Source organism: Salarias fasciatus, chromosome 4, assembly GCF_902148845.1.
Source record: "Salarias fasciatus chromosome 4, fSalaFa1.1, whole genome shotgun sequence".
Classification (NCBI taxonomy): Eukaryota; Metazoa; Chordata; class Actinopteri; order Blenniiformes; family Blenniidae; genus Salarias; species Salarias fasciatus.
The window spans coordinates 23225974-23248138 of NC_043748.1; the positions used below are offsets into that span (position 1 = coordinate 23225974).

Consider the following 22165-nt stretch of genomic DNA (forward strand, 5'->3'; position numbering starts at 1 on the left):
AAACGAGCCTCGCGCATGATAAAAGTCAAGAAGAAGAGGTGGATTTTAAGATGTGATTCTTAGTTTAAGCCTGATTAGCTGATCTGAAGTCATCATAAAGCGGTGAAGTTAGCTCAGTTAAAGGCCATGATTCCAGCGGTGCGGTGGCAGAATCAGAACAGCTGTTCCAGAACTCAAAACCGTTTCAGAACTCAAAACCGTTTCAGAACTCCTGCTTCTCAAGAACTTCAGCTGATTAAAAGACTCCATGTAGCATCCTGCTGAGCTGAGGCCCGTTTCCACCTCCATTCCAGTGACAGGTCAGCTCACTCCTCACAACCCATGACTCCGCCTCCAGGTCAGGTGACAGAGCTCTGTACAGTGCGGATCGAGCTGACCTGAAAGGAAGAATTAAAACAGCCAAAGTGGACTTCAACCGGAGGACAGAGTCCCATCTCGCCAGCAACAGACCACAAGAGGTGTGGCAGGGTCTGCGGAACATCACCAACTCCAAAGGACGTGATGTGTCGGCAGGACACCTGAGCGTGTCGCTGGCAGAGGAGCTCAACAGCTTCTGTGCCCGCTTTGAAACACCGCAGCGACACTCATCTGCGCCCGCCCCCACCCCACCAGGCCCCGCCCCCACCAGGCCCGACCCCACCAGGCCCGACCCCACCAAGTCGCGCCATCCCCCCGCTGACTGTAGGAGAGCAGGATGTGAGGCGTGTGCTCCTGGCAGTGAACCCCGGGAAGGCCCCGGCCCTGACGGTGTACCTGGAGAGGTGCTCCGGGCCTGGACACACCAGCTGTCCAGAGTCTTCTGCAGGATCTTCAACCTCTCTCTGGCCCCAGCAGTCCCCCCCCCCCCCACCTGAAATCCGCCAATCATCCCCATCCCGAAAAAGCCCCCCGTATCCAGCCTCAGTGACTCCCGCCCTGCTGCCCTCACACCAGTCATCATGAAGTGCTTCCAGAGACTGGTTCTTTGTCCCCTACAGGACTGTCTCCCCCTGCACTGGACCCCCACCAGTTCACATACCGGGGAACAGGTCCACGGGGGAGCCATCCCCATACCCCTGCATGGTGCTGAGCCAGCTGGAACAACGGCACAGCTATACCAGGATGCTCTTTGTGGACTACAGCTCGGCCTTCAACACAATCATCCCGGACATACTGGCCATCAAACTGGACACTCTGCGCCCCCCCCCCCCCCAACTGCAGCTGGATCAAGGACTTTCTAACCAACAGACCCCAGACTGTGAGACTTGGTCCCCACCTCCTCCACCTGAGCCTGAGCACCAGATCACCACAGGGCTGCGTGCTACACCCACGACTACAGTCCGGCCCCCCAAAGCAACACCGTCATCAAGTCTGCTGACGACACCACGGTGGTGGGACGGATCTCACAGGGAGGCGAGGCGGCCTACAGAGACCAGGTCCAGAGACCGATCACCTGGTGCTCTGACAACAACCTGGCACTGAACACACAAAAAACCAAGGAGATCATGGTGGACTTCAGGAGGAACAGGAGCGACCCCCCCTACATCCACACATTCAGGTTCCTGGGGGTCCAGATCTCCGATGACCTCTCCTGGACGGCCAGCGTCACAGCGGTCATCCAGAAGGCCCAGCAGCGCCTCCACTTCCTGAGAGTCCTCAGAGGACCAGGCTGGACCGGGAGCTGCTGCTGGCCTTCTACCGCTGGTCCATCCAGAGCCTGCTGACCTGCTGCCTCCCCACCCGGTCCGGGACAGAGGGAGGCTTCAGAGGACAGTCCAGGCTGCCCTCTCCCCTCCCTGATGGACGTCTCCTCCCCCCGGGTCCTCAGCAGAGCTCGTAACTAGGGCTGGGTTAAAGGATTATTTTTGCAATCGATTAATCTAGGAAATAGTTCGTCGATGCATCGATTAATCTAACAATTCATTTTTAAATCCGTTGCGGAGCTCTCCTCCGCCTCCGTGGTTATGCGGCGGGTCCCCGCGCGCTCCGCGGCCGCGTCTCCGCCCGGGAGCAGAGATCCGAAGCTCTCCCGTCAGCCTCCGTGGGGCAGCTCCACTCGGCCCCTGGAAGCCGCGGCCTGCTTCACGCGCCGCCGTGGAGCAAGCCGCAGTGCGGCAGCTCCGGATCTCCGCTCCCGGGCGGAGACGCGCTCCGTGCCGGCCGCGGAGCGCGCGGGGACCCGTCGCATAACCACGGAGGCACGTGAAGCAGGCCTCGGCTGCCGGAGCTCTCCCGTCGCCGCCGTGGAGCAACTCCGGCCCGTTTACCCAATCGGCCCCAACTCGGCCCCTGGAAGTCAGGCACCAAGGCGCCGTGACAGCCGAGGCTGACTCAAAGTGCTTCTCTGCTGGGGAGAGGAGCTCAAACGTTCCCATCCGAGCTAATTGTGGCTAAGTTAGCGAAAACCGTCAGCTGACTCACCTGAAGACGGTAGACGAGCTGACTTTATGATAACACTGGCGATGGATGAAAAAATATAGCCGAAGAGAGCGATTTTGCAGAGATTATGTCCTGCACTGAAGCTCCCCTGCCGTGGCCCCCACTAAGTGTGGCTAAATCGGTTTGATCTAAATAATTGCTGCTACTCGATGCCGCCGCCATTTTTTTAAAATTCTGAAACGACGCATCGACGTGCAGTTTTTGCGTCGACGTGCAGTTTTTGCGTCGACGTATTTTTTGCGTCGACGTAATCGATGACGTCGACGCGTCGTCCCAGCCCTACTCGTAACATCATCAGGACAGAGGGCCAGCTGTTTGACCTGCTGCCCTCTGGTAGGCGCTACAGGAGCATTAACACTAAAACAGACTGAAGAACAGCTTCTTCCCAGAGCCGTCACCATCCTGAACCCGGGTTTACAACGACCTGGTCACTAGTGCTGTGATATTTATGGCTGCCACTGCGGCTGCTGCTACTTTTTATGTATTATTTATGCTCTTTTTTAATTTATTATGGGGATGGCTAGTAGCTACGTCATCGGAGCTGAATACGTCACTTCCGTGTCCAAAGCGTATGGTGCAGTGCTGTGTCCCGTGTTGTAACAACAGAAACGATGTCAACAAAACCATTTCCTACTACTGCTTTCCTCCGATATTACATCATTATATTATTTTTACTGATATTACAAATAATGAGGCGAACTCACGTTATATAGATCAGATTTTTATTGTTTCATTTAATTATGTCACAGAGCCAGACAGCAGCGGCACCGTAGCCAGGTCTCCTCCCCACAGCGGGGACGGTCCCACCGAGACACACACACCCAGCACCGGACCCGGTCCTGAGCAGGACCCCGGACCGAGCAGGACCCGGGACTCAGTCCACCAGGGCGGCGCGTGCCCCCCCCCCCACCCCGCCCGTGTCTGCTGAAATTAAAGACAATTTATAGAAGTCTAAATAAAATGTTTGGCTAAACGTCCTCTGTCTGTATTTAATCTCCCTTTAGCTAATATTATTTTCTAGGCTGCTGGCATCACATCACTGATTAAATAAATCATTTGCTAAACTTTAGAGTTTATTTACGTGTCAGTCGCGGTTCTTCAGGTCCTGCTGGTTCCCACATCAGCTCCTCTCGTGGCGCCGGCGCATCAAAAGTAACTCTATCGGCCAGTACAATATGGTGTAAAACAGCACAGGACAAAATAAAGTCCCACATCTTTTCAGGGCTGAACAGCAGCGTTTCCCCCGCTGGATCTGAAGCTGCTCTGCAGCAGCTGTGCGTCTTTGCACACTGTTAAAACTGCCTCCTCTCTGTGGCAGGACGGACCAGCGGAGTTATCCAAAGTTAATAATCCTTTATTAATAACACAAGGCGGGATATTATTAGATGCTCTGTAAGGGCTTTATTATTATTATTATTATTTTTTTTTTTTTTTTTTTTTTTTTTTTTTTTTTACTTTTTAACCTGTACTGAATGTGTGCTGCTTCTGCTTTATGGCGTGTTTGAGGTTTGGTTTAAAATTATTTCCCTGGATGACACTTAATAAACTGTAAGTTGTCCACAAACCGCAGACAGACAGTACCCGATTCTAACAAAGCTAATTAATTAATAGTTAAATTTCACAGCTTGATGCGACGACTGACACCCTCGTGTTAATGCTAGCTAGCTACTTAATCACTCACCTCAACCTCGTAAATGTTTCATTGAAGCCTGTACTTTCCATTTCAGACTTCCACCTGTCACCACAGAAACAATTACAACTCGGTTTGAGTTGTAAGGGTTTAAACCCCTCTTCACTGACTTTGGAAAGTCAGCAAAATTCACTGTTACCGTGAAAAAAGTGACCGGTTCTTTGGCAACAGCCATTGTGTTTACATTGCGCGCTGGAAGCCTTGGACCCGGAAGTGACTTGTGACGTCACACTAGCCATTCCCATATTTGCAGTTAAGGAGAAGCTCTCCAAATGTGTTGTACCTTTGTATATAGACAATAAATACTATTCTGATTTTGATTCTGATTCATACTTACATAAAAACATGGATCTGTAAGATAAGAACTGAACCCGTTAAGAGCAGTATCAGGGAGGCCCACCAGGGGTCTCAGTCTATTCATTAAAATGTGATGGTCTACTGCAGGGGTCGGCAACCCTTGGTACGCGTGCCATGGGTGGCACGCCTGGCACTAACACTATGCACGTTTACATGCGCCCCATACAATGGCTTAGAGGACTTCGCAAACCCCCGAGTGGATCCGCTTCACTCGGAGCGGATTGTACGAGGTGGTGTACACCATGATAATCTGCTCCGTGTCTCATATAAACGCCGCCTGACAGCGGATTGGAAAAAAAAGGGGGATTATTTGTTCCGCATGCGTTCCCTCATACGTAGTGATGTGTGACGTGACAGTTAACGGGAAGCAGGACAGTCAAAAACAAGCAGAAGAACGACGGTGGTGGTGAAAAAAACTTTTTTAATAAAAACCCAGAGAGGAAAAAACCCTGGAGGGGACAGATGGAAGCAAACTGTGAAACAGCGAGTTGTATAAAGAGCTCAGTAGCAGAATATGAGTGATTACCCGATCGGTGTTATAGATTAACTGGTTCCTGTGTTAACGAGTGACGGCGGAGGTCTGTGTAAACGCCTGCTGATAACAGCAGCTGTTAAAGTAAGACTCACTAAAGACTTTAAGCGTATACACTCACTGGAACTGTCGATACCCGACGTTCTCCAGAACCACTACAGGTTTCAGTCTGTTGGTCACAAGTTAACACGAAACATCGGCATGACACAAAGCACAAAGTTTATGAAAGCACTTTTTGGAGTTAATAACAGAAAACATATCTTTAAAAATACGGTTGTTTGTGCTTTATCTGAATGGAGTAAATTTCCAGGTATGTTGGAAATCTTTTAGTATTTTGTGTGAATTTGTGTTTCAGTTGATAACGGCTCACACTGATCAGAACATTTTAAAGTGGTACTCCATGACAGAAAGGTTGCTGACCCCTGGCCTACTGTGTCAAAAACTTCACTCAGGTCCAGCAGAATTGACTAATAAAACTGTCTAACACGTGTGTGTGTGTGGGTGTGTATATATATATATATATATATATATATATATATATATATATATATATATATATATATATATATATATATATATATATATATATATATATATATATATATATATATATATATATATATATATATATATTTTTATATATATATTTTTATATATATATATATATATATATATATATATATATATATAGGCCGCACGGTGGCGCGGTGGTTAGCGCTCTCGCCTCACAGCAAGAAGGTCCTGGGTTCAAATACCGGCCGGGGCTCGGGGGCCTTTCTGTGTGGAGTTTGCATGTTCTCCCCGTGTGTGCGTGGGTTCCCTCCGGGTACTCCGGCTTCCTCCCACGGTCCAAAAACATGCATGGTAGGTTAATTGATCACCCTAAATTGCCCCTAGGTATGAATGTGTGAGTGAATGGTTGTTTGTCTATATGTCAGCCCTGCGACAGACTGGCGAACTGTCCAGGGTGTACCCTGCCTTCGCCCACAGCAGCTGGGATCGGCTCCAGCCACCCGCGACCCCGAAAAGGGATAAAGCGGTGGAAAATGAATGAATATATATATATATATATTTGCTTCCTAGAAACATGGTTTCAGTGTCTGAACATTTACTTTAAAGGGGACATATTATGCTTCTTTCACTTTGTGCTTCTTTCAGTTTCTTACAGCAGTATGTGTTGCTGTAGCCTCATTATGACGTTCAGATGTGAAAATGGTCTTTTTCCTCCCGTCTCCCTGCACCACATTTTGTGAAAATGAAACTGAAACTGAAGCTGAAACAGTCGAGTTTGAGTTTGGTCTGCTTATCCTGAAATAAGTGGATTAACTCCTCCCCCTAACTGTGCCCCCACCGTGTGTGTGTGTGTGTGTGTGTGTGTGTGTGTCTGTGTGTGTGTGTGTGAGAGAGAGAGAGTGGGCGTGGCCAGACCTGGAAGCAGGGTCAGAACCAGCCTGTTCTGAGGAGGCTCCTCAGAGCCGCTTTTTAGACCCTGAAACTCCGAACAAAGGAGGAATTTGGGGCGAACAAACTTAAATACTGTGTTTTTGGGCTTCTGAGACTGAAATGACGGGACTGAAAAATAGCATCATAATGTCCCTTTTAAATTTCCAAGTTGTAAAATCTCCACTGACCACAATGTCTATTTTCAAGAAGTCTGATTGGTGAGAATGTGGCCAGGGCGTGTTTTGATGTTTCTGATTCTGTTGATTTCACTCAGCAGTTCTGAAACTTTGCCAAGGCGTTCTGATTTATGATTAAAAGCTTTTTAAATTAAACAGAACTTTCATGAAGGAAGTTGACACAAGTTTTAAAGATAGTCTAAAAATAACCCTATTTAATTAGATTAGTTTTAAATGTTATACTTGAAGTTTTGGAAAATAAAGAAATGAATGTTGTTGCCATGCCGAGTGTTGCCAGCAGCTGGCCGGAGGACACTCACTTGACGGAGATGGAGAAGTCGTTGGGGGAGCTCTGGCAGCCCCGAATGACGAAGGCGCCGACGTCTCTGGTCCGGAGGAGGTCCTCGGCAGCGCTACGACTGGCGTTCTCCTGGAACCACCTGGACACACGGCGCGGCGGGTCAATCAGAACCAGAGGTGGAGTTGGCCCGACCCTCCGTCTTACCCCGGCATCTGGATCTCGATGTAGTTCCTGGGGATAAAGCCCTCCTGTCCGTTCATCTCGGCCTTGCACCACTCCTCCTGCGGGCCCAGGATCTGGGGGTGGAGCAGGAGATGTTTAACGTCGAGGATTATTCGACGTTCCCGACGCTGTGCTCACCTTCAGGATGTCTCCCTTCCTGAAGCTCAGCTCCTCCTCGTCCGACGCTGTGAAGTCGTACTTTCCTCTGGCCTCCATGATGGAGCGGCTGGCAGGTCGACGGCAAAGTGAAGAGGAGTGTAGTCTCGTCTGCAGAGAGGAAGAGAAACAGGAAGTGCTGCAGATGAATTCTGGGTCCTTCAGCAAAAAGCTGAAAAGCGAAGATTTCCGCTGCGGCGGTTTGGGGTTTGGTGTCAATCTGATCTGTGAGAGCGGCAAGTCTTTCTCAACACGCTGAGGAGTTTTCATGCTGCGAAACTGCAGCAGTTTTTTTCCTTTCTTTTTTTTTAAATACAGCTTCAAACACACAACTTTAAAGAGCAGTGCCCCCTTCAACAGTTTGGAGGGATTTGTTTTGTCACAGGTTGTTTCAGCAGCAGGTAGAAATGCTGACGGTGGACTGAAATAACTAACTGCCATTTTTCTGACAGATTTTGTGATTTTGATTAAATTTGCAACATTTCTTCAATTGAAGCTTCAGTGTAACATTCACTGTGAGGAATAAGATAGATAGATAGATAGATAGATAGATAGATAGATAGATAGATAGATACTTTACTAATCCCCACATGGGGAAATTCGGGGGTCATTCAGTAGCAACACAGATAAAACGGGACAGAATAATAATTAATAGCAATAAAAACAACAGAAAAGAAGAATCCCGTATATAAACCCCAGCACATTAATGTTACATTAACAGTGCTCGTTATAAAAAGGAATGGCAGCAGGAATGGATGATCTCCTGCAGCGCTCCGTCCTGCAGCGCTCCGTCCTGCAGCGCTCCGTCCTGCTCCGTCCTGCAGCGCTCCGTCCTGCAGCGCTCCGTCCTGCAGCGCTCCGTCCTGCTCCGTCCTGCAGCGCTCCGTCCTGCAGCGCTCCGTCCTGCAGCGCTCCGTCCTGCTCCGTCCTGCAGCGCTCCGTCCTGCTCCGTCCTGCAGCGCTCCGTCCTGCAGCGCTCCGTCCTGCTCCGTCCTGCAGCGCTCCGTCCTGCAGCGCTCCGTCCTGCAGCGCTCCGTCCTGCTCCGTCCTGCAGCGCTCCGTCCTGCAGCGCTCCGTCCTGCTCCATCCTGCAGCGCTCCGTCCTGCAGCGCTCTGACAGGAAGCGTCTGATCTGTGGCTCCTCTGAGGCTCAGAGGCCGCCTGCTGTTACTGAGGATGGACACTGACTTCCTCCCCATGCACCTCTGCACCACCGCCCCCACGGTGTCCAGGGACCCCAACACTGAACCAGCCCTCCTGACCAGTTCATCCAACTTGTTACTGTTTTTGACAGAGGTGTTGTTGCCCAGCAGACAGACGGGAAAACAGAACAGCAGCCACAGCAGAATGATGAGACAGACAGCATTTGGTTCCACGTGGACGGCTTCAGCCTCCGGAGGAAACAGAGCTGCCCTGCCTCTTCAGAGGCTCTCGGTGTTGACGTTCAGTCCAGCTCGTTATCGAGGTGTACACCCAGATATTTGTATGTGTCACACATTCACTGTCCTGTCCATGAATGTTGACTGGCTGGAGAGAGTTCTTTTTCTTGCCAAAGCTGATGATCATTTCTTTGGTCTTGCTTGGACTCAGATTGAGTGAGTTGTCAGTGCTCCAGTTACAAAAGGCTGTAACCAAGTCCCTGTCCTCCCCTTCCTGGTTGTTCTTAGCACGAGCCACAATGGCGGCGTCATCGGAGTACTTCTGAATGTGACCGGTGTCAGAGTGGAACTGGAAGTCAGAGGTGTACACAGTATAGAGAAAAGGAGCGAGCACGGTTCCTTGTGAACTCACAACAGAGTCTGAGGTGATGCTGCCCAACAGATTTAAACCATGACTGAGAATTCTATGAAACCATGAAAATGTTACTCTGATGAAGGGATGAATGCTAAAAGGCAGGAAGCAATTCTGGCTTGTATTTACTGCAGAGAAACATACATGTGCTTTCTGTCAAGTCCTTTCCTGACAACTGAAGATGTAATGGAGCCCTCTTCAGAATCAGTCAGCAGGAGCTGAATCAGCCTGTTGGAGTGTGCGCTGGGGTTCCTTCTTGCAGTCGGTCAAACGGTGGTTTTCCTGTACAGTGACTCTGTCGGTATCATGACGATAACAAGAAGCTCATTAAAATACAACAAAACTTCCCTCGTCTTTCTGGTCAGGATCAAATGTGCAGAAGCTGCTTTTAGTTTTATGAAGCAAGTCTCTGGAACAAGCTGAGTTCTTGAAGACATTCGATCGAAGAAGTTCCATGTTCTGGATCTTTAGGATCACAACACCAGATGTGCTTCAAGTTTCACCTGGAAACCCAAAGCGATTCCCTGAAGAGAACCGTTCCGTCCTGAACATCTGCTCAGAACGGCCTTCTGAAGCGGTAGAGGCTCAGTTGTGGTGATAATTCGGTGCGCTGTGGTCACTGCAGGCCACAAAAGGAACTGGAAAACTTCATTTAGAATTTATTTTTGAATTCAGAAGTGATGCACATCTCCCTTTGCTGCCGTTCGCAGTGAGAGACGGACAGAGGGAGTTCCGGTGGAAATGACAGCAGTGGCTTCTGGGTAACTTCCCTCCGAGGCTGAGTTACAGCTTCTCTCTGAGGTTACTGAGCGGAGGATGTGGTGAGTTATGGTGAATAAAGCTGCTCCGCCTTCATTGGGTTTCTGCAGCGCTGCAAACAGAGCGGAGGCAGGAAACAGCCTGAACCCCTCCAGCAGCTCCAGTCTTCACTGTGAGGAGAAACCAGTTTCAGCAGAATATCAGGATCTGCACTCATCACTCTGTCATGTCTTCATGTTCAGTCTGCTACAGCTGGAAAGTCTCCCAACTCATTCTACAGTATTTGTGTTTATGAGTGACCATTTTAAACTACACCATCAACAAAGCTATTAAATCAACAACAAAACAAAAACATATCAAATTGCCTGTACATGAAATATTACATGATCACTGCTACGGGAGTCAAACTTGATGCTCCGCTCCAACAGAACCACCCCGAGAAACGGAATAAAACTCAAGGGAACTTTAAACAGGACTGAACCCTGAGAGCTGAGCTGAGATACGGATGACGCTGCCAATGAAAGCTAGCTAACTAGCATTAGCCTCAGAGCCATGCTGTCAGGGGGAGTTTGGACAAATACCCAGAAAGCAACAGCAGAAGATTCAGGACTTTCACTGGATTTTGCAGCAATTAAATTAGCTTCATGTTGAGATTAGAGCCATTTTCAGTTTATATAAATAAATAAATAAATAAATAAATAAATAAATAAATGAAATACTCTGCACCATGACAAAGAAAAACTTTTCAGGTTTAAATTTTATAATGATCACAGCTCTATTGAACCAAGATGGAACTAGTGGAATGCGTGTAACCTGAATTAAACTTTGATTTGATCACAAAACAGGAAAACTGTTGAAACTAAAGCTGTGAAATGTGCAAATGTGAGAAAAGTTGAGAGAAACAACATTGTTGGACATGGTGTGGCTCAACCTGTGAGCCTCAGTGTTTCCATCTTTATGTTTTAGCTTCACATCTCTTGGAAAAGAATCTTCAAAATGTGTTTGGATATTATTTGCACCACAGGTGTCATAAATACTTTTTGTAGTTATGTTAGTTTGCTCAATTTAAGTACAATATCTATATGGAACTGTAATTACCGAGAGACTGCCTTGTGAGCCGATCTGCGCCGCGCACACGCACGCACGCATGCGCACGCACACACACACACAGACAGAGCGGAGCAGGCCGGCCGTTCAGACAACGGAGCAGGAAAAAGCCTCAGCTTCAGAGCAGCTTCTCAGATGAACTGCAAAAAAATGTCCAACACACCGAGATGAAAAATAGAATGTAGAGGAAAAGCAGGATGAAGAACACCATTAAAGATTAAAAGTATATATCTTTTCTGTGTAAGTTAGTATTTTGGTGAGACTCTTCTATTCTTCTATCTTATTACATTTAAGAAATATATTGTCGAAGCTAGATTTTATAACAGAAGAGTTCATATTTAGAACATTATTTAATATTTGAAAAGAGTGTAAGAGAGCTATTATTTTGTTACAAGTTTTTACATTTCATTTTATTTTGCAAAAGAAGTAAATTTTGCACCATTGAAGCATAATAAAGAATGTTCATCAACCTCCGAGAAGCCTATCTTGATTTGTGTCTTGAGCAACCCCCCCGCCGGTCCTCTTTATTGTTATTGGAAATATGGTCATCCTATCCTGCAGAAAAATTACAAACCTTATCGCCATCTCCTGCACAGCAGCAGTGGACAGGATTCTCATGAAGTTTGTCCCACAGTCCTGTTCACCGGGCTGTGTGTGTGTGTGTGTGTGTGTGTGTGTGTGTGTGTGTGTGTGCGCACGCGCGCACGCATACTGATCGATGTTTTTTTTTTTTTTTATGACTGTTTTTACTGTTCAGCACTTTGCGTTGTTTTTACAAATAAAGATTGAGATTGAGCTGGCTCCGCCCACCACCATGGCTGCTCTGTATTATTTGGCGTGGAGGAGTCAGCGTCGGCTGCGGCGAGGCGCCGACATTGCTTCTGGATGCATGCTGCCCAATGGAGGCGGTCTGAGCTCGGTGAGTTCCACCGTCTTCTGCAGGAGCTGCCGGACGGCCGGTTCCAGCGCTGCTTCAGGCTGACGCTGTTTCCACCTGAAGCGGTGAACAAATGAAATCGCTCGCCGCTTGCTGTGGCATCACGCCAACTGTTTTGGTGGTCGGAGCATTGTATGCCCTCTGTCAGCACGTCCGTGAATGAAGACCTCCATGCTGATAGGCTGTCCTGACACCAGTTCGCTTGAAAAGTTCAATTATTTCAACTCCAGCGTCGAGCGATGAAGAGGCGGGCAGCGATCGTTGGGTGGGGAGCGACGGCGGGTGGCAGCGCGTATCTCCCGGCACGCTGGAAACGCTCGCCGCTTGTTGCTCTCTCTTTTTCAATGTAATCTATTCAAAGCAGTCTTTTGATTTGCCAGAAATCATGATTCCTCGGATACTGAAAAAGCATTCGACAGAGTGGCGTGGGAATACTTGTTTGCAGTTGTGAAGAAATTTGGAATTAAAGATAAATTTGTTTCCTGGATTGGCTTTCTCTATTCCTCCCCTTTAGCTACTGATATTGGCTTCATTATTTTCCTCTTGGACGTGGTACACGGCAGGCCGTCCATTATTGCCGTTGCTCTGTGCTGTTGCCATTCAGCTTCTGACAACTGCCTTGTGGTCTTCCTCCACATTTGTCTAACATAAATTGTCTTTCTATGCGGAGAATTTGTTCAAATCCTGCGAATTCAATCCCAAATGTGTTGCATGTTTTCAATAATTTTGGGTCTTTTTCAGGTTATAAATTGAATTGTGAGAAAAGTAAATGCTTTCTCAAATACTGCTGCTTGTTACCTTCAGCAGCCGAACCCACCTTTCAAACTTAGTCTTATAGGATTCAAATCTCTCATTATAGATGTGACTCACTCTCTGTCTGGCCTTGCTTCAGCTAATTTCGCCCCTCTTTTTGCAAAAATAACTTCTGATATTCAGCAGAGGTGCAATCTTTGTCTTTCCCTCTGAGGTAGGATCAGTTTTGTCAGGATAATTGATATTTCATTCACTTCCTCTTTTTCTTCCAAAAACAGCTTTTGATTCTTTGGACAAGATAATTTCTGATTTTACTTGGATGGGAAACCACCAAAGGTTCGTGTAACACTATCGCGGAGATGTAGACTCAGTGGGGGACTTGAATTTCCCAATTTTCAATCATTTTATTGCGCTGATTCGCATAAATGATTTAGGTATTGGTTAAAATCTTTTGACTCCCCTTGGTCTAGAATCAGAATCCGAATCAAAAAAATAAATGTCACAATGCTGCCCTCTGTGGCCTGTTTCTGGTCCTCTCAGGGGTCAGAGGTCATGATCAGGCTGATCTTTAATCCCCCGCTATGTTTGGAGGGGCCTCACAAAAATATATTCCTCTCTGCCTACAAAACCTTCTTTATATATGGACAATAAAGTGGTGCTCAACATCTTGGAAGTTTAGGTTCAGTTTAGACAACTATACCTCCAGAAGGCGCTGCAGAGCATGGTGAAGTCTGTACAGAGGACAATCGGGTGGAGTTTACCACCAGTCAGCCAAACCTACATCAGCTGATGCAGCAACAGCGTCACCTCCATCCTCCATGACTCCACCCACCTGAACACCACCTGTTTACTCCTCTGCCCTCTGGAAGGAGGCTGTGCAGCATCCAGACTGAAGAACAGCTTCTGCCTGGATACAGTCAGACTGAAGAACAGCTTCTGCCTGGATACAGTCAGACCGAAAAACAGCTTCTGCCTGGATACAGTCAGACTGAAGAACAGCTTCTGCCTGGATACAGTCAGACTGAAGAACAGCTTCTGCCTGGATACAGTCAGACCGAAAAACAGCTTCTGCCTGGATACAGTCAGACCGAAGAACAGCTTCTGCCTGGATACAGTCAGACTGAAGAACAGCTTCTGCCTGGATACAGTCAGACTGAAGAACAGCTTCTGCCTGGATACAGCCAGACTGAAGAACAACTTCTGCCTGGATACAGTCAGGAGAACAGCTTCTGCCTGGATACAGCCAGACTGAAGAACAGCTTCTGCCTGGATGCAGTCAGACTGAAGAACAGCTTCTGCCTGGATACAGTCAGACCGAAGAACAACTTCTGCCTGGACACAGCCAGACTGAAGAACAACTTCTGCCTGGATACAGTCAGGAGAACAGCTTCTGCCTGGATACAGCCAGACTGAAGAACAGCTTCTGCCTGGACACAGTCAGACCGAAGAACAACTTCTGCCTGGATACAGTCAGACTGAAGAACAGCTTCTGCCTGGATACAGTCAGACTGAAGAACAGCTTCTGCCTGGATACAGTCAGACCGAAAAACAGCTTCTGCCTGGATACAGTCAGACCGAAGAACATCTTCTGCCTGGATACAGTCAGACTGAAGAACAGCTTCTGCCTGGATACAGTCAGACTGAAGAACAGCTTCTGCCTGGATACAGCCAGACTGAAGAACAGCTTCTGCCTGGATGCAGTCAGACTGAAGAACAGCTTCTGCCTGGATACAGTCAGACCGAAGAACAACTTCTGCCTGGATACAGCCAGACTGAAGAACAACTTCTGCCTGGATACAGTCAGGAGAACAGCTTCTGCCTGGATACAGCCAGACTGAAGAACAGCTTCTGCCTGGATGCAGTCAGACTGAAGAACAGCTTCTGGCTGGATACAGTCAGACTGAAGAACAGCTTCTGCCTGGATACAGTCAGACCGAAGAACAACTTCTACCTGGATACAGTCAGACTGTTGAACAGCTTCTGCCTGGATACAGTCAGACTGTTGAACAGCTTCTGCCTGGATACAGTCAGACTGAAGAACAGCTTCTACCTGGATACATTCAGACTGTTGAACAGCTTCTGCCTGGATACAGTCAGACTGAAGAACAACTTCTGCTTTGGTACAGTCAGACTGAAGAACAGCTTCTGCCTGGATACATTCAGACTGAAGAACAGCTTTTACTTGGATACAGTCAGACTGAAGAACAGCTTCTGTTTGGATACATTGAGACTGTTGAACAGCTTTTACCTGGATACAGTCAGACTGAAGAACAGCTTCTGCCTGGATACAGTCAGACTGAAGAACAGCTTCTGCCTGGATGCAGTCAGACTGAAGAACAGCTTCTGCCTGGATACAGTCAGACTGAAGAACAGCTTCTGCCTGGATACAGTCAGACCGAAGAACAACTTCTACCTGGATACAGTCAGACTGTTGAACAGCTTCTGCCTGGATACAGTCAGACTGAAGAACAGCTTCTGCCTGGATACAGTCAGACTGAAGAACAGCTTCTGCCTGGATACATTCAGACTGTTGAACAGCTTCTGCCTGGATACAGTCAGACTGAAGAACAGCTTCTGCCTGGATACAGTCAGACTTAAGAACAGCTTCTGCCTGGATACAGTCAGACTGAAGAACAGCTTCTGCCTGGATACATTCAGACTGTTGAACAGCTTCTGCCTGGATACAGTCAGACTGAAGAACAACTTCTGCCTGGATACAGTCAGACGGAAGAACAGCTTCTGTTTGGATACGTTGAGACTGTTGAACAGCTTTTACCTGGATACAGTCAGACTGAAGAACAGCTTATGCCTGGATCCAGTCAGACTGAAGAACAGCTTCTGCCTGGATACAGTCAGACCGAAGAACAGCTTCTGCCTGGATACAGTCAGACTGAAGAACAGCTTCTGCCTGGATACAGTCAGACCAAAGAACAACTTCTACCTGGATACAGTCAGACTGAAGAACAGCTTCTGCCTGGATACAGTCAGACTGAAGAACAGCTTCTGCCTGGATACAGTCAAACTGAAGAACAGCTTCTGCCTGGATACATTCAGACTGTTGAACAGCTTCTGCCTGGATATAGTCAGACTGAAGAACAACTTCTGCCTGGATACAGTCAGACGGAAGAACAGCTTCTGTTTGGATACATTGAGACTGTTGAACAGCTTTTACCTGGATACAGTCAGACTGAAGGACAGCTTCTGCCTGGATACAGTCAGACTGAAGAACAGCTTCTGCCTGGATACAGTCAGACCGAAGAACAGCTTCTGCCTGGATACAGTCAGACTGAAGAACAGCTTCTGCCTGGATACAGTCAGACCAAAGAACAGCTTCTGCCTGGATACAGTCAGACTGAAGAACAGCTTCTGCCTGGATACAGTCAGGCTGAAGAACAGCTTCTGCCTGGATACATTCAGACTGTTGAACAGCTTCTGCCTGGATACAGTCAGACTGAAGAACAACTTCTGCCTGGATACAGTCAGACGGAAGAACAGCTTCTGTTTGGATACGTTGAGACTGTTGAACAGCTTTTACCTGGATACAGTGAGACTGAAGAACAGCTTCTGCCTGGATACAGTAAGACTGAAGAACAGCTTCTGCCTGGATACAGTCAGACCGAAGAACAGCTTCTGCCTGGATACAGTCAGACTGAAGAACAGCTTCTGCCTGGATACAGTCAGACCAAAGAACAACTTCTACCTGGATACAGTCAGACTGAAGAACAGCTTCTGCCTGGATACAGTCAGACTGAAGAACAGCTTCTGCCTGGATACAGTCAGACTGAAGAACAGCTTCTGCCTGGATACATTGAGACTGTTGAACAGCTTCTGCCTGGATACAGTCAGACTGAAGAACAACTTCTGCCTGAATACAGTCAGACTGAAGAACAACTTCTGCTTGGATACAGTCAGACTGAAGAACAGCTTCTGCCTGGATACAGTCAGACTGAAGAACAGCTTCTGCCTGGATACAGTCAGACCGAAGAACAACTTCTGCCTTGGTACAGTCAGACTGAAGAACAGCTTCTGCCTGGATACAGTCAGACTGAAGAACAGCTTTTACCTGGATACAGTCAGACTGAAGAACAGCTTCTGTTTGGATACATTGAGACTGTTGAACAGCTTTTACCTGGATACAGTCAGACTGAAGAACAGCTTCTGCCTGGATACAGTCAGACTGAAGAACAGCTTCTGCCGGGATACAGTCAGACCGAAGAACAACTTCTGCCTTGGTACAGTCAGACTGAAGAACAGCTTCTGCCTGGATACAGTCAGACTGAAGAACAGCTTTTACCTGGATACAGTCAGACTGAAGAACAGCTTCTGTTTGGATACATTGAGACTGTTGAACAGCTTTTACCTGGATACAGTCAGACTGAAGAACAGCTTCTGCCTGGATACAGTCAGACTGAAGAACAGCTTCTGCCTGGATACATTCAGACTGTTGAACAGCTTCTGCCTGGATACAGTCAGACTGAAGAACAACTTCTGCCTGGATACAGTCAGACGGAAGAACAGCTTCTGTTTGGATACATTGAGACTGTTGAACAGCTTTTACCTGGATACAGTCAGACTGAAGAACAGCTTCTGCCTGGATACAGTCAGACTGAAGAACAGCTTCTGCCTGGATACATTCAGACTGTTGAACAGCTTCTGCCTGGATACAGTCAGACTGAAGAACAGCTTCTGCCTGGATACAGTCAGACTGAAGAACAGCTTCTGCCTGGATACAGTCAGACTGAAGAACAGCTTCTGCCTGGATACATTCAGACTGTTGAACAGCTTCTGCCTGGATACAGTCAGACTGAAGAACAACTTCTGCCTGGATACAGTCAGACAGAAGAACAGCTTCTGTTTGGATACGTTGAGACTGTTGAACAGCTTTTACCTGGATACAGTCAGACTGAAGAACAGCTTCTGCCTGGATACAGTCAGACTGAAGAACAGCTTCTGCCTGGATACAGTCAGACCGAAGAACAGCTTCTGCCTGGATACAGTCAGACTGAAGAACAGCTTCTGCCTGGATACAGTCAGACCAAAGAACAACTTCTACCTGGATACAGTCAGACTGAAGAACAGCTTCTGCCTGGATACAGTCAGACTGAAGAACAGCTTCTGCCTGGATACAGTCAGACTGAAGAACAGCTTCTGCCTGGATACATTCAGACTGTTGAACAGCTTCTGCCTGGATACAGTCAGACTGAAGAACAACTTCTGCCTGAATACAGTCAGACTGAAGAACAACTTCTGCCTGGATACAGTCAGACTGAAGAACAGCTTCTGCCTGGATACAGTCAGACTGAAGAACAGCTTCTGCCTGGATACAGTCAGACCGAAGAACAACTTCTGCCTTGGTACAGTCAGACTGAAGAACAGCTTCTGCCTGGATACAGTCAGACTGAAGAACAGCTTTTACCTGGATACAGTCAGACTGAAGAACAGCTTCTGTTTGGATACATTGAGACTGTTGAACAGCTTTTACCTGGATACAGTCAGACTGAAGAACAGTTTCTGCCTGGATACAGTCAGACTGAAGAACAGCTTCTGCCTGGATACAGTCAGACTGAAGAACAGCTTCTGCCTGGATACATTCAGACTGTTGAACAGCTTCTGCCTGGATACAGTCAGACTGAAGAACAACTTCTGCCTGGATACAGTCAGACGGAAGAACAGCTTCTGTTTGGATACATTGAGACTGTTGAACAGCTTTTACCTGGATACAGTCAGACTGAAGAACAGCTTCTGCCTGGATACAGTCAGACTGAAGAACAGCTTCTGCCTGGATACATTCAGACTGAAGAACAGCTTCTGCCTGGATACATTCAGACTGTTGAACAGCTTCTGCCTGGATACAGTCAGACTGAAGAACAACTTCTGCCTGAATACAGTCAGACTGAAGAACAACTTCTGCCTGGATACAGTCAGACTGAAGAACAGCTTCTGCCTGGATACATTGAGACTGAAGAACAGCTTCTGCCTGGATACAGTCAGACCGAAGAACAACTACTGCCTTGGTACAGTCAGACTGAAGAACAGCTTCTGCCTGGATACAGTCAGACTGAAGAACAGCTTTTACCTGGATACAGTCAGACTGAAGAACAGCTTCTGTTTGGATACATTGAGACTGTTGAACAGCTTTTACCTGGATACAGTCAGACTGAAGAACAGTTTCTGCCTGGATACAGTCAGACTGAAGAACAGCTTCTGCCTGGATACAGTCAGACTGAAGAACAGCTTCTGTTTGGATACATTGAGACTGTTGAACAGCTTCTGCCTGGATACAGTCAGACTGAAGAACAACTTCTGCCTGGATACAGTCAGACGGAAGAACAGCTTCTGTTTGGATACATTGAGACTGTTGAACAGCTTTTACCTGGATACAGTCAGACTGAAGGACAGCTTCTGCCTGGATACAGTCAGACTGAAGAACAGCTTCTGCCTGGATACAGTCAGACCAAAGAACAGCTTCTGCCTGGATACAGTCAGACTGAAGAACAGCTTCTGCCTGGATACAGTCAGACCAAAGAACAACTTCTACCTGGATACAGTCAGACTGAAGAACAGCTTCTGCCTGGATACATTCAGACTGTTGAACAGCTTCTGCCTGGGTACAGTCAGACTGAAGAACAGCTTCTGCCTGGATACAGTCAGACTGTTGAACAGCTTCTGCCTGGATACAGTCAGACTGAAGAACAACTTCTGCCTGAATACAGTCAGACTGAAGAACAACTTCTGCCTTGGTACAGTCAGACTGAAGAACAGCTTCTGCCTGGATACAGTCAGACTGAAGAACAGCTTCTGCCTGGATACAGTCAGACTGAAGAACAGCTTTTACCTGGATACAGTCAGACTGAAGAACAGCTTCTGTTTGGATACATTGAGACTGTTGAACAGCTTTTACCTGGATACAGTCAGACTGAAGAACAGTTTCTGCCTGGATACAGTCAGACTGAAGAACAGCTTCTGCCTGGATACAGTCAGACTGAAGAACAGCTTCTGTTTGGATACATTGAGACTGTTGAACAGCTTCTGCCTGGATACAGTCAGACTGAAGAACAACTTCTGCCTGGATACAGTCAGACGGAAGAACAGCTTCTGTTTGGATACATTGAGACTGTTGAACAGCTTTTACCTGGATACAGTCAGACTGAAGGACAGCTTCTGCCTGGATACAGTCAGACTGAAGAACAGCTTCTGCCTGGATACAGTCAGACCAAAGAACAGCTTCTGCCTGGATACAGTCAGACTGAAGAACAGCTTCTGCCTGGATACAGTCAGACCAAAGAACAACTTCTACCTGGATACAGTCAGACTGAAGAACAGCTTCTGCCTGGATACATTCAGACTGTTGAACAGCTTCTGCCTGGATACAGTCAGACTGAAGAACAGCTTCTGCCTGGATACATTCAGACTGTTGAACAGCTTCTGCCTGGATACAGTCAGACTGAAGAACAACTTCTGCCTGAATACAGTCAGACTGAAGAACAACTTCTGCCTTGGTACAGTCAGACTGAAGAACAGCTTCTGCCTGGATACAGTCAGACTGAAGAACAGCTTTTACCTGGATACAGTCAGACTGAAGAACAGCTTCTGTTTGGATACATTGAGACTGTTGAACAGCTTTTACCTGGATACAGTCAGACTGAAGAACAGCTTCTGCCTGGATACAGTCAGACTGAAGAACAGCTTCTGCCTGGATACAGTCAGACTGAAGAACAGCTTCTGCCTGGATACATTCAGACTGTTGAACAGCTTCTGCCTGGATACAGTCAGACTGAAGAACAACTTCTGCCTGAATACAGTCAGACTGAAGAACAACTTCTGCCTGGATACAGTCAGACGGAAGAACAACTTCTGCCTGGATACAGTCAGACTGAAGAACAGCTTCTGCCTGGATACAGTCAGACTGAAGAACAGCTTCTGCCAGGATACAATCAGACTGAAGAACAGCTTGTGCCTGGATACAGTCAGACTGAAGAACAGCAGAGCAGCAGAAAAGCAGTCGTCTTGCAATCGGGAGGTTGTTATTTCAATCCCTGTCTCCCCCTGTCTGCGTGTCAAAGTGCCCTTGGGCAAGACACTGAACTCTACATCGCCCCCAGTGGACAGACTGAGCGCCTTGCATGGCAGCCGCCTCCACTGGTGTGTGAATGTGAGTGTGAATGGGTAGATGTGATTCTGCAGTGTAAAGCGCTTTGGGGTCTGTTAATTCAGAGGAAAAGCACTCCAGCAGTGTAGTCCATTTACCACTAATATCTGTGGTCCATATTTGCTCTTTCTGTGAATATGTTGACTGCATGCATTGATTTATATTGCTTTCATCATTGTGTCTCTTAAAGCTGCTGAGGCAGTATTCAAGTGATTTTCACAGTGACAACCAAAAATCTATTTTCTTCTATTCCAATTTTGAGCCTTTTTTTTTGCATGACTGAAAATAAAAATCTATTCGATTCCATTCTATTAATGAAGTAATTCTCCAGATATGACCTGGACAGGTTTATTTTCCATGCAGGTAAAATGGTTTGAACAGCGCTGGAGCAGCTACAACAGAGCAAAGCGCTGAGTGTTTTTCATCAGTTATGACCTACTTCACTCCCTCTGTCAGCTTCAAACCACTTCCCCAAACACAGGGACTCAGTGTGCAGCTGGGATAAAAAAAAACAAAAAAAACAACAACAACAAAAAAACAATGCTTCTACTGAACTTCTTCAGCAGAAGAAACTGAAATGAAGTCATAGTTTACATCCAGATGAGACTTTCACTCATGTTTACTCTGGACTTTAATGTCAAAGTGCTTGATTTGACTGCAGAGGACCGAGAAATGAGAAAGAGAGAAAAGAGGAAGAGTAGTGCGCCCGAGCTGAAGGCAGCCCTGTCCACCACTGAGCTTCATTCTGAAATATTTCCAGATGGTGAAGAGGTGTGATCTTACCTGTCCTCAGGTGGGGATGTGACTTTATTCTGGGAGTTTTCCTCCAGACATGTTCAGGATCCAGAGTGAAGGAGAACAATTCAGAGTGGAGATGATGGATCCTCAGAGTCTGAGAGACCCGCCTCAGCGGTTTCCCCTCCCTCCCTTGAAAGAAGCAGCAGCTGGAGGCCAGCACCCCCTGCTGGGAGCAGGGAGAACTCACACCTCAAGGCTCTCATTGATCTGATGGCTTTAAATCCACTGAATCCTTTGAATTGAATAAACACGTCAGTTTAACATGAATACAGACATAACAATGGCTCAAAAAATGCATCTGCCAATAAATTATACAAAAGTATACTTCTTTTGTATAATTTATTGACATATCAATATGTTGATTGATTCATTTTTAGATTTCTGTATTTATTTCATTTCGGTCCTCTGTACACATCAGCATTTCGTTACATTTTCTGAAAAGTCTTTAAAGGTCCATTAAGAAAGACATTTACTATGAAATTAATACAAATTGTTACATTTTCACCTGTCAGTGAACAAACTTCCCTTCAAACCATGTGTCATCTCCATCTATAAATGTCTCAAAGGTTTTCTTTC

At 46.9% G+C, this 22165-nt stretch overlaps 1 protein-coding gene across 5 annotated transcripts in view; it reads right to left on the reverse strand.

Annotated features, from left to right (window-relative positions):
- The window catches only part of LOC115387533 (GRB2-related adaptor protein 2-like), a 41800-nt gene extending 20125 nt beyond the window's left edge, over positions 1–21675 (reverse strand). For all 5 annotated transcript variants that reach the window (XM_030090276.1, XM_030090274.1, XM_030090275.1 and 2 more), the window contains exons 1-4: positions 21575–21675; positions 7278–7406; positions 7122–7213; positions 6937–7056 (exon numbers count right to left, since the gene is read on the reverse strand). In XM_030090276.1, the coding sequence (XP_029946136.1) occupies positions 6937–7056; positions 7122–7213; positions 7278–7355 (290 nt within the window). In that variant the 5' untranslated portion in view covers positions 7356–7406; positions 21575–21675. The remainder of the gene's footprint in view (positions 1–6936; positions 7057–7121; positions 7214–7277; positions 7407–21574) is intronic.
- Between the last annotated feature and the right edge of the window lie 490 nt (positions 21676–22165).